The sequence below is a fragment of the Physella acuta genome, unplaced genomic scaffold (genome assembly GCF_028476545.2).
Source record: "Physella acuta isolate Inbredline_101_S28 unplaced genomic scaffold, ASM2847654v3 ptg000319l, whole genome shotgun sequence".
In the NCBI taxonomy this organism is placed as follows: Eukaryota; Metazoa; Mollusca; class Gastropoda; family Physidae; genus Physella; species Physella acuta.
This window is the reverse complement of record NW_026731838.1, coordinates 96,845-110,445: the sequence shown is the minus strand read 5'-3', so window position 1 is coordinate 110,445 and position 13,601 is coordinate 96,845. Positions and strand designations below refer to the sequence as shown.

Genomic DNA, 13,601 nt, shown 5'->3' with positions numbered 1-13,601 from the left:
TTGTAAAAAAGATTACCGTAGCTGCGGTTGGATTATCTTTATTCTATAGACACCACCCCCACGCTCATTTTTCCTTCGTTTTTAAACCACTGTGAAAGCCGAGTCCTCTTTCTCCTACAATGAAACTTATCAAAGATAAGCAAACGTTCAAACCACTTCCATGACTTATTTCCCTTTTTTAAATAGTCAAATAGTGATGCTCATAAGCCCTCTTTTCAATAGATTTGTACCTAAACAAATTAAAACGCAATTAATTCTCTTTACTATTATTTGTTTATAAATTATTTACTAAAGAATGACACAGTATAAAAATAAAATATATTTAAAATCAATAAAATAAATCCAAAAAAATATAAAAATATACATGATACGAGACACCATTATTTACAGAAAGCTTTCATGTTTTATATTCTTTTGACCGATATGATGTCAACCGTCATATGGCAGAGACAGAGCCGGCGTTAGGGGGTGGCAAACGGGGCGGTCGCCGCAGGCCCCGCGCTTGAAGGGGCCCCGCGCTTCAGCACTGTCATTATTATCTGAATTAGTTTGTAAACTTAAATAAATTGTTGCTGAATTCAATTGGGGAAAAACTAAATGGTCGAATGCCGACGTTGTTGATTGTTATAATTGAGGCCACGGTTGATGTTGGTGAGTCCCACCTGAACTGGGACAGGTTGTAATTCGATACAAAAATAGTGTCACACCTCCCCTTTGTGTAGGGTACGGTCGCATGGCATTTGACCTGAGCTGACTGGAGATTGTTGGACGCGAATCAGCCCCCGACCTGACATGGGATGTAAATTTGGGAAACACGTACAGAGCAGTTTTTTTTCGGGGGGGGGGGGGGGGGGGGCTTAGGAAGAAACTCTGGTAAAGAGATACCCTATTATATGTGGACCGATGAAGATGTCCTTTTAGTGAGCAAGCGGGATATCTGTAGTAGACAGTTAGTGACCTGATGAACGCTAGTCCTGACTTGCTTGTTGAAGATGTCGTATATGTAGGCCTACTTATCTTGGTATAACAAAATTAACATTCAGTTGCGTGCAGAGGGGTGGGAGGAGGGCGAATAGGGGGGGGGGAGCCCTTAGGATCTATATCAGGGGGCATTAAACAGGGTGATTTATTATTATTTTTTTTGGAAGAAAGTTAAAACTGTTGTTATGTTGTTTCATCTTAAGGATTCATCCGTTCCAAGACAGAATGATTACTTTACCGTTTTCATCCAAATTGTTTTATTCAATCGTCTTCCAGTGGTGCTGACATGATAGTCAGCGAATTGTCCTCGTCGCACAACTTTGTAAAAATCGTCCAAAAAAGCGCGACGTTCTTTATGGATGACCCCTAAGTCCAAAAGCTATCAGTGTTTTTCTATTTCTTTTCAACTTTAATTACTTTAGATTTGTTGATTTTGTAATTTGTCTAAAATTCTGTGCTTACTAACACTATCTTTTTTTTTAGATACAACTAAAACGCATGACTTTTATATTAACTATTAGTCATTAACAAACAATTTAAACAACTTTATTTTCCTAATTTTTTGGCACGTGATTGAATTTTCTTAAGTGATTTGGTATGAATTACATAACTGTCAAAAGTTATTTAATATCTTAGCAAGGAAAAAAAAACTAAGAACATTGGGTTAAAACATGGGAGAGATAAACATCTGTTATTAAAGTGGAAAGTTTGGCATTAGCTTATAAACTCCAAAACATTTATGTGTTGTTATGTGTGCATGCACATTAAATAAGCCTATATATATATATATATATATATATATATATATATATATATATATATATATATATATTTATATATATATATATATATATATATATATATATATATATATAATGGAAAAAAGCATGCCCCGCGCGGATGGTTGGCCCTAGGCCCCGCGTATTCCTAACGCCGGCTCTGGGCAGAGATAATATAAAACTAATTTTCACAAAACAGACTAATGCACTTACACTCATGACATGATGTTGTAATTTGTTTTAATTAAATAAAACCCACGTATTTCTCATAACACGAACAGGCCAGCATGAATAAGTATCCTATGTTCGTATGCTGTGTTTGAGTATATATATATATATATATATATATATATATATATATATATATATATATATATATATATAGGCCTATATATTTATATGGGGGGGGGGGCCTAAAAAATTTTTTTGCGGGATGGTCCCTTTTTTCTAGTTCCGCCACTGGAAGGACGCCCTCGGTTCTTGCACTGCCTGACACCCGTGCTAGTGACGCCACTGTTTGATATTCATCTAAACGCGTTCACTCTTTCTCCTAAAGAGTTTTGTACTGGATTATAGGCGTCGTTGAATGTTCAGGCGGTAAAATGGGGAAAAAATAATGGAAATCGTATACCGTGGTTAAATGATCAACGATTCGTTAAATCACATTGATTGTTTCGTTTAAACTATTTGAAAAATGATCGTTTTTAAAAGTGCATGCTTATTTGAGTTTACAAATATTAGCAAGGTGCACTTTACTACTTAAAAAAAAAACATTTTAAACTAAATATTTGTATTAAAAGTTTTAAAATACAATCTTCAGTTTGGACTTTGATGAAAACCTGATATTTTATGCTCACGATGTAATTCTATCTTTTAAAACTATATTTGAGAAGCGACGAAATTCTATACTTTTAAAAATGTAAATCGATCGCTTCTTAAAATATATTTTTTTAAATTATAAATAAAGGCTTATCTCTTTGCCTTAACGGTATCAATATTTTTGAAACCTAAGGTAGTGTATTAGGAAGATATATTTTCTGTTCCGCTCTTCCCTATTTTCCCGCAATAACAGTTGTGTAATGAAACCATAGTTAATTTCAACATCAATGAAACCATAGTTAATCCCAACATTAATGAAATCACAGATAATCCCAACATAAATGAAACCATAGTTAATCCCAACATTAATGAAATCACAGATAATCCCAAAATAAATGAAACCGTAGTTAATCCCAACATTAATGAATCCATAGTTAATCCCAACATTAGTGAAACTATAGATAATCCCAACTTTAAACCCTACCTACTCAAGTAAAACTTCAGCAATGTTAAGAGACCCTCGTTATTGCAGTATTTGTTTCCTATGGAAATCTGGTTATAAAAAGATATATTAAATAGACAGCTATAGCTCTTAGAGTTATTTAAATTTTAAATCCTAGATGCACTTTTCTACCTTCAGCGATAAAAACGATAGATATTATATTCAAAGTTTAAGCCAAAAATATTTGACGCCCCCCCCCCCCTCCCCTGAACTAAAGGGAATTTATATAGAAAATATATACTTTTAACAGTATCCGCTCCCCTTCCCCCGAAAATGTTAGTCTCCCCCACCCCCTGGAGAAGAGAAAAAAGTCTGGAAGAAACATTGGGTGTGAAAGGGTAACCACGATACTAACAAAGAATAAAGCTAATTATGTAAATTAAAATTCGTTGCAATCCATTTGGGCAGGTGTTTCATGACCTCGGCATATGAAGTGATGGTGTGGTCAGCACTTTGTTTAGCCGCCTTTACTTTCCCCAACACAAGTCAGGTACCCATCAGAGCTGGATGGACTCATGGACGTCCTACCAGTGTTTCTTCCAGACTTTTTTCTCCGGGGGGGGGGGGGGGGACTTGAAATTTTCGGGGGGGGGGGCGGTAAACTTTCTTCGGGGTGGGGGGGGGGGGGGGGCGGACACTGTTAAAAGTATATATTTTCTATATAAATTATATAAATTTCATTTCGTTAGGGGGCGGTAAAAAAATTTCGGGTGGGGGGGGGGGGGGCTTTTAAAAATGTAATATAATTTTTTTTATTCAGATAGAGGGAAGTAACAAAAATATTTGTTCTGTCTTATCATAACTCGATTACCTCTGATATTGAGGTTCGATAACTCCAACAGTATGTTGGTCGAAAAACCATATTGTGGTTAGTTCCACTGATTTTTTTCTTATATTTTAATCAACATATGGACTAACTAAGATATAATACACACATTAATTAGCATTATTTATCCAATCTGAGTATCTTGCACACATGCACGCAAGCACGCACGCACACACACACAAACAAAAACAAACACTCACAAATATAATAAATAGATAAATAAAACAAATGTCAAGAGGTTTTCAGCCTTTTGGTCTCACCCTGTGCTAAAAAAACTCATTTTTATCCCCAGCAGTGGCGTAGCGATTTCGGATGTCACCCGGTGCGGCACTTAATGGTGTCACCCCCCCCCCCCCCCCCAGAGCCGTAGACAAAATTTCAAATTTCGATTTGCACCCCCCCCCCTCCTCTCAAACTTTCGATTTGCACCCCCCCTCAAGTTTTTTTCTATATATTTTGCTATTTTTTGCCTTGGTGTCACCCCCTAAATGGTGTCACCCGTTGCGGTCCGCACTCCCGCCCCCCCCCCCCCCCATTACGCCTCTGATCCCCAGCATTATACACACTGTAGGCCTACTCTATGTGCGGCATATTTTTTTTAATTTAAAAAAGTCTATCCCTCTGTCTTGGTTTTTTAATTATACATGTGTATACATATTAATGGTAATATGTATACACATGTATAATTAAAAAGCCAAGACAGAGGGATAGACTTTTTTAAATTAAAAAAAAAAGAGCTGAAGCCAACAGACAAAATTAATAGCCGGGGATCGGAAGAAATGGAAGGAAATGGTGGAGGCCCTATGTTCCATAAGGAGCAAAGAGGACTAAGTCAAATAAGTCATACATATTACCATTGCCATCATCGGCGTATTCCTTATGCTTTACACGGCTGAGTGTGGTGGGGGGGGGGGGGATAAGTGCTTTTTTACCCCTTCCCCTTTCCCCGCACCAGATATTTAAGTCAGCTCCCCAAAAGTTTCAAGTGCTCCCCCCCCCCCCACCCAGACGCTTCAAGTGTACCCTCCCCCACCTCGAACCCCGAGAAAAAAATTTGCTTGAAAGAAAACCTTAAATTCAAGCACTACTTGTGTGAACAAACAACAAGTCAGATATAATTGTTATTAAAATGGACTCAGCCATGACTTTTTTATTAAAAGGCGGAACACGCAGGGTTGGTATAAGAAAATGACAATCAAGGTTTCATTCAAATGCCAAAAGAAGAGCAGACGGAGCCGAGCACTTGACCGTGCAGCGAGCTCAGAAGGGAGAAGTTGGCCACGGTGAAGGTCAGGCTTGGTGACGAGCTTAGTGACGTCAGTGACTTCTGAGACAGGTTTCTGCCGACTCGCAGAGCAATGACCTTGACACCATTTTCCTGGAGAAGTCTGGACTCTGAGGCCGCTGGGGTGTCTGGAAGGTGGGAAAAATAATTTTCAAATATTTTTTAACGTTTTTTTTTCCAACATGTTTTTGTTAATATTGGCTTGTATAGTAGTCATGTCACACAACTTGAGGCGTTGGGGGTAGGGTGGATAGGGAGTGGTTCGAAGATTTTTTAATGCTGTCGTGGGAAGGGTGGCTTAAGAAAGTGTGACATCACATTATTTTGCAATTTTTTTTTAGTAAATACTTAAGGTTTGCAACTATATAAACAAAGTGTAAATCGGAAAAAGAAGGTGCGTAACCTTGACCATGATTTGCTAGAAAAAAAAATTTAGTAAGAGGGAGACTTAAGTGCTTCGGCTTCGCATTTCAATCGTTGAGTTATCAGGACTTTTGTGACAGTGTTTGATAATAAAGTTTGGTGAGAAGGCTGAAGGTAATCAGCAAGAAAGCCTTGCCATCTTTAATGTACAACGTACAAACTAAACTTTCACAGAAATTAATTTCAGAATAATATTTTTTTTTTGACATTTTTCAACGCTAGACTCAACATTTCCCTAAGACGCCCCTTTGTTCATTTTTCGCAGATACAACTATAATCATCGAAAAACGTGGTTGTAGAATATCGTTGAATTGTTAATGTTATTTTATTCATAATCCATGTCTCTGTCTCTCTGAATGTGTTAATTTGACCTGAGTGACGTAAAGTCCGTCAGAATGTCAAAAAGGGGGAATGCAGGACGGCAAGCCTTTTACAACATTCGTAATGAACGATATAACAATAAATCTAAACAATAAACACTCCCTATTTATTGGAATAATTAACTACTCCCTATTTCAAGGTACTTCCTATAAAATGTTATCGTATATGGAATATTGACACATTTCACTCAATTTTTGACGTTTTATTTGTCGTTACTGTTTTGAGGTAGATCTACTTAAATTTACTAAAATTAAACCTAGATCTAGAATGTATAGAAAGTATTCTAAGCATGAAAGATTGTTATATATTAGGGTAAAATCACGATATAGCGTCGGTTATTATTCCGGAACTGTACAGCAGTAAAAAACAGTAAAACCAAGGCGTAGTCTGTCGAGCCGTTCCGGAAACCACCGGAAATACTGGAAACCATCATTTATTTGCCGCCATATTATTTTTAGTACATAATGTTTAAAAATGTGCAAGGATTGATTTTAGTTGCATTTTAAATACTGTTTAGCTAATTATTTTGTATTTCTAATTATTTTAAGTGTATGTGCTAATTATTGCTGCTACTAAACATTATTCTATTTATTCTTACTACTTTTAACTTTAGTTAATCTAGCCTAATCGTCTTATTTACTAACAGAACTAGATTCTAGAGCTGGTTGTCGCAAATCTTCTGCAGGTTTTTTCTGTTTCCTAAAAAAAAACATTAATTACTACACTTGACTTTATTAATAATATTTAGATTTACTAATTGTTGCTAATTTTTTTGTCAGTTAAACATTAAATTAAGTTAAAACATTAATTTAATGCACTTGACTTTATTTTTCTTTCACCGGTCAAATAAAGTATGGTTTACAGTAACGAATGTTACCGAAACTCAACGAACATTACCCAATAATTTCCGACGCTATATCGTGATTTTACCTATATTAGAATATATGACAATATAGATCTACACTTCTACAGCTAGGGAAATTGTAGAAAAAGATCAGGTAATCCCTTAGTTTAGCGTCGGAAATTATCGGGTAATGTTTGTTGAGTTTCGGTAAATAGAGTTACGGTAAACCATGGTTTATTTGACCATTGAAATATAAATAAATTGAAAGTCGATTGTAGTAAATTAATGTTTAAATTTTTTAAGTTTAATCGACAAAAGGAAACGAGAAAAAATATAATAGTAGATTTAAATTAGTAGATCTAAAAATTAAAAAAAACAAACATATAGGGGCCTATTAATATAAATATAAATAATGAAGTCAAATGTAATAATTTAATGTTTTTGGCTTGCAGCGGATTTGCGACCATTAATTAATTAGATCTAGATCTAGCTAGATATCTAGCTGCTAGGCCAAGTAAAAAATCAAGATAACGAAAATAGTAAAAATGATTACAACATGTAAAAATGATTGGCATTGTTTTACTGTTTTTTTACTGCTAAACGATTCCGGAATAATAACCGACGCTAAACTAAGGGATTACCAAAGATCAAGCATAGTACTAATAGTAGATAGTAGATAGATCTAGATCTAGATCTAGATGATGATAGTAGATAGTAGATAGGCATATCTAATTCTAAACTTCTAACTAAAAAAGTGAAAGTCTCTCTGTGGATACGCCAACAAAGTCAAAACAACAAATATTCTAAAAAAAAACATTCTTCTATTACTAGATCTATACGTATAGATTCGAGTACATAGATTACAAGGATACATATGATGATACTAGTAAAAGTAGTTTTCAATGGGGATTCTGAATAAACACAGACAAATAAATTTCTAACTAACATTTCTAAATATTTATTTATATTAAATTAACATTTACAGTCAACCATCTGAAAATTCTTCAAAATTATCAGTGTGAAGAAGCATGATAATAAAATATTTAATATTAATATAGATTCTAGATTAGATCTAGACAACTCAGTGAAACTATTATATTGCATTTGTGTGTCATTGCTGTAACTGTTGTTTAGAGATGAAAGAAAGGGGCTAACCAGTGCATTCATATTTGTAATAATACAAAATGAAACAGAAAGTCTGGTTGCTTCTAATAATCTAAGCTAATTTCCTTAGCTATTGGTAATTTATTTATAAATAATTTATAAAAAATTGAGGTGCATTTGCAATGCAGGTCAGAATTAGTTTGTTGCTGTATAATGGACTTGTATAAAGTAACAATGCCAATGTCATTCACACGTGGAGCACATTATTACACACTTACAATGGCGGAAGATATATTTAATAATTTAACATTAATCTGATGGCTAGCTGAGGGCAATACATACATCCAGGATAACTCTGTTGACATTCTGTGACACTGCTTATGTTACATATGTTAAAAAATACCCAAAAACAGACATTCTGGGCTTTCAAGACTCCTTGTGATGTTATAAAGCACTAGGAATTAGGTGCTGAGAAGAAATAAAAGACAAGGCTGGAGTGTATTGGCTGTTTTAATGGAAGAAAATCAATTTGTGTGTGTGAAAACGACATGTTAGCAAACTGTCTTCCAGTTATTTTCCACAATCATTGTCAAATTGTGATATTGTGCACACCAAAATCTTTTACACTTGTGTTATACTTTCTTAGATATGTAGGGCTATGTTTTGCTGTTTTCTCAAAATTTTAGTACATCTTTCAAATCTGTATCATGAGACTGATTCAAACTATAACCATACATGTCTTTTAGATGCATGGAAAGTATTATAACTGTGTGCTCGTTACTTGGGTTTAGTTTATTCCTACAATTTGATCATCATTTTTTGTATTGCCGATGATTTAAATTTTATTAAATTTCAAAAAATCTTTACATAACACAAACTTATGACAATACAATTTTCTTATTATAGAACAAGTTAGCGAAACTGTTAACAAACTTACCATCTGTTAATCTAATAGTTCTTATTTGGTAAATTGTTTAGGAATCTTAACTCCATTAAAACTAATACAACTCCAGATGATTCTCATCTAGGAGGGGCCATAGGATAACTTGAATCACTTACCATCCAAAGAGTCAGCGTTGGTTAAAACTATTATAACTCTAGATGACTCGCCTTTAGGAGGGGACATAGGATAACTTGAATCACTTACCATCCAAAGAGTCAGCGTTGGTTAAAACTATTATAACTCTAGATGATTCTCATCTAGGAGGGGCCATAGGATAATATGAATCACTTACCATCCAAAGAGTCAGCATTGGTTAAAACTATTATAACTCTAGATGATTCTCCTCTAGGAGGGGCCATAGGATAACTTGAATCACTTACCATCCAAAGAGTCAGCGTTGGTTAAAACTATTATAACTCTAGATGATTCGCCACTTGGTGGTGCAAAGGAATTGTAGCGAGCGTATCTGAAGGCTTCAGCTAAAGTTGGGGGCCCTTCATAACCTGGGCATGGGGAATGGTAGATCGCCTGGAGAAATATAATATAAATTTTCCCAGAAAAATGCGCAAACAGAAATGCTCAAATGAAAACCGCACAAACCGAAAAAATGCTCAAATATGAACAAACTAATTTTTTGTTGCGCAATCTTTCTGGCCACTATCTTTGAGCTCTACAGACAATGGAGGAGTGTGACCAGCTGCCCCTTTTCCCCCCTCCATAACTTTGCAGCGTGCTTTTCACATGCCAGACTCAGACCCCCCCCCCCCCCCATCTAAAATGACGTCACACTTTATTCGACCTCTCACATGCCTTATTTTTTTTTTAAATATTATTTTTGTTAGAGGACATAACCTAAGTAGAATGTTATTACTGAGATTTATAGATGAGTAGTTTCCCTTAGCAAGTGCGAACTTAAAACTTGGAATCTGTTTTACACTTAACGTATACAAATTAGAAACAATATTTGATCCATCAAACGATTTTCCAAACAACTTACAAAAAATATACGATGTTTCATTGTTAAAAAAAAATCAACTTTTTAAAATCATTTCTCCCCTCCTCTCCACCCTTACTCGTCGTTCTTCACAAAAGAAGTCCACCCCCCATCTCTAAACTACCCGAGGACAGCATTGTTCGTGGATGGTCCACCCACCCACACCTTATATAAGCAAAAATCATTTAACTGTTTATGAACCAGGTATTATATACTGGACACCTCACATGGTGTTATGCAGAAGGCAGCACTAGTTGTAATTTTAATAGGGCTGGTAAGTAGGTCACCAACCAGTTCCACGGCTCAATAAAACCTGCATGAGCCATAGAAATGGTTGTTGACCTACTTACCAGCCCTATTGTAACGACCATCTACAATTCATTCAACTTCAAATGCATTTTAGAGCTTAAAATAATCAGATTTGATTTGGAAATATAAAAAAAATCTAGTAACCGTCTTTTCGTTTTGAATATCGTGTCATTTAGACAAGACAGGTTTTTTTTAAGTCCAAAATTGTGTTACTTTTTTTTTTTTTAATCTTTAACCACACTGTTGTCCGCTGACGAAGACCTTAGGTCGAAACGTCAATTACAACAGTAAGAGTCTTTAATTTGTGAGGTAACTAACTCTACCTCTTTTTAAAAAAAAATTATTACTAACTACTTAACCGTTACACACAAGCTTACCTCGGTGACCGGCGAGTTTTGGGAAAACTTGTTGAAGTCGAAAATCTCAGAAACAGTAGGACCGGAATAGACCAAGCTGACTTGAACGGCGTCTTTAGAGATTTTGAAACCAGAGAGAAAATCTGTCACGAAGACCAGAATCTGAGCACAATCTGGGCTACTGAGTGGTGCTTGGATGTCAATAATAAACAGAAGTTGAATCTTGTCCTTGCAAACCGCGGAATTTCGTTTTCCGAAGTGATTATTATTTCCACTTCTGAAGTTTCCTCCGTGACTTTGGAATTTTTGTATTTGTTTTATGCTGTTGTGTTGTTGCTTATGACTTTGGCCATTTTTTGTATTGAAACGATGACGACTTTGATCATATGTTGGTCTAAAATCCCGTTGATGATTTTGACTATTTTTTGTGTTAAAATTTTGTTGATGAATTTGAGCTTTTCTTGAACGATGCGAACCTTGGTTTGCAGTTGGATACTTGTTAAAATTAGGAGGTTCTTGTTTCTTTTCATCGCGATAAAATTTCAGACTATGCCCTCTGGAAAGGTGAGTTTTGGATTGACCACGGTTTATTTCATGATGACTATGTTTAGAATTGAATTTCTGATTCGTCTTTGTCCAGTGATTTGGTTCGTAATGAGGAGCATTCGTTTTTATCGAAGGCTTATCCTTTTCGTGTTTGGACTTTGATTGACGTGAACGCCCGGAGACCGTGCGCTTAGTTCTTTGATTTTCTATTGGGTGTGGGGTCTGTTGGGTGTGTACAGTTGTTGGTGTGGGAAGGTTTTTTGATGATGTGTGAGTTGTCGTTGGGTAGGTTGTATTTTCACTGTGGTTTGTGGCAGGTGGGTAGGTTGTAGTTTCAGTGTGGGTTGTGGTTGGGTAGGTTGTTGTTTCAGTGTGGGTTGTGGTTGGGTAGGTTGTAGTTTCAGTGTGGGTTGTGGGTGGGTAGGTTGTTGTTTCAGTGTGGGTTGTTGGTGGGTAGGTTGTTGTTTCAGTGTGGGTTGTTGGTGGGTAGGTTGTAGTTTCAGTGTTGGTTGTGGTTGGGGAGGTTGTAGTTTCAGTTTGTGTTGTGGGTGGGTAGGTTGTAGTTTCAGTGTTGGTTGTGTAGGTTGTGTAGGTTGTAGTTTCAGTGTGGGTTGTGGTTGGGTAGGTGGTAGTTTCAGTGTAGGTTGTGGTTGGGGAGTTTGTAGTTTCAGTTTGTGTTGTGGGTGGGTAGGTTGTAGTTTCAGTGTTGGTTGTGTAGGTTGTGTAGGTTGTAGTTTCAGTGTGGGTTGTGGGTGGGTAGGTTGTAGTTTCAGTGTTGGTTGTGTAGGTTGTGTAGGTTGTAGTTTCAGTGTGGGTTGTGGGTGGGTAGGTTGTAGTTTCAGTGTGGGTTGTTTGTGGGTAGGTTGTAGTTTCAGTGTTGGTTGTGTAGGTTGTAGTTTCAGTGTGGGTTGTGGTTGGGTAGGTTGTTGTTTCAGTGTGGTTTGTAGTTGGGTAGGTTGTAGTTTCAGTGTGGGTTGTGGCCGGTGGGTAGGTTGTTTTTGTGTGGTTTGTGGTTGGTGGATAGGTTTTAGTTTCATTGTGATTTATGGGTGTAATGTTGGCTGTAGTTTCAGTATGGTTTGCGGTAAGTGGGTAGGTTGTAGTTTTAGTGTGGTTTGTGGTTGGTGGGTAGGTTGTAATTGGGGTGTAATTTTTATGTGGTGTGTATGTAATTGTTTCATTGTAATTGGCATGTGGTGTGTATGTTGTTGTTGCAAATGACTGTTCGTAGCTTGGCGATTGAGTGTGATCCATCGTTGATATAACCGTTAACACAGTGGAACTTGTTGATTCAGTGGAAACCATCATATTAGTCACTCCAGGGTATTTAGTCACACTAGGAGGGAAAGTCGATCCTGGAGAGGAAGTCACTCCAGCAGATGAAGTCACTCCAGGAGAGGAAGTCATTCCAGCAGATGAAGTCACTCCAGGAGAGGAAGTCATTCCAGGAGAGGAAGTCACTCCAGGAGAGGAAGTCACTCCAGGAGAGGAAGTCACTCCAGGGGGGGAAGTCACTCCAGGGGAGGAAGTCATTCCAGGAGAAGAAGTCATTCCAGGAGAGGAAGTAATGCCAGGAGATGAAGTAACGCCAGAAGAGGAAGTCACTCCAGGAGAGGAAGTCACTCCAGGAGAGGAAGTCACTCCAGGAGAGGAAGTAACTCCAGGAGAAGAAGTCACTCCAGAGGAGGAAGTCACTCGAGGGATTTTAGTCACTCCAGGAGAGGAAGTCACTCCAGGAGAGGAAGTCTTTCCAGGAGAGGAAGTCACTCTAGGAGAGGAAATAACGCCAGGAGAAGAAGTCACACCAGGGGAGGAAGTCACTCCAGGGGAGGAAGTCACTCCAGGGGAGGAAGTCACTCCAGGGGAGGAAGTCACTCCAGGAGAGGAAGTCACTCCAGGAGAAGAAGTCATTCCAGGGGAGGAAGTCACTCCAGGAGAGGAAGTCACTCCAGGAGAGGAAGTCATTCCAGGCGAGGAAGTCACTCCAGGAGAGGAAGTAACTCCAGCGGAGGAAGTCACTCCAGGGGAGGAAGTTATGCCAGGAGAGGAAGTAACGCCAGGAGAAGTCAGACCAGGTGAGGAGGTCACTCCAGGGGAGGAAGTCACTCCAGGAGAGGAACTCACTCCAGGGGAGGAAGTCACTCCAGGGGAGATAGTCACTCCAGGAGAGGAAGTCATTCCAGGGGAGGAAGTCACTCCAGGAGAGGAAGTCACTCCAGGAGAGGAAGTCACTCCAGGAGAGGAAGTAACGCCAGGAGAGGAAGTCATTCCAGGAGAGGAAGTCACTCCAGGAGAAGAAGTCATTCCAGGGGAGGAAGTCACTCCAGGGGAGGATGTAACGCCAGGAGAAGAAGTCATTCCAGGGGAGGAAGTCACTCCAGGAGATGAAGTCACGTCAGCAGAGGAAGTCACTCCAGGGGAGGAAGTCACTCCAGGGGAGGAAGTCACTCCAGGGGAGGAAGTAATGCCAGGAGAGGAAGTCATTCCAGGGGAGGAAGTCACTCCAGGA

General features: G+C 37.9%; 1 protein-coding gene across 1 annotated transcript; it reads right to left on the bottom strand.

Moving 5' to 3' along the window:
• Positions 1-5,082: 5,082 nt before the first annotated feature.
• LOC131940479 (mucin-2) lies at positions 5,083-13,516 on the bottom strand (the record flags this gene model as incomplete). The annotated part of the gene is made up of 7 exons (XM_059299139.1): positions 5,083-5,320; positions 9,004-9,054; positions 9,268-9,415; positions 10,568-12,472; positions 12,944-13,074; positions 13,165-13,243; positions 13,415-13,516. Coding segments are annotated over 7 exons (2,622 nt in total), but the record flags the coding sequence as incomplete, so codon positions are not given.
• Positions 13,517-13,601: the final 85 nt, after the last annotated feature.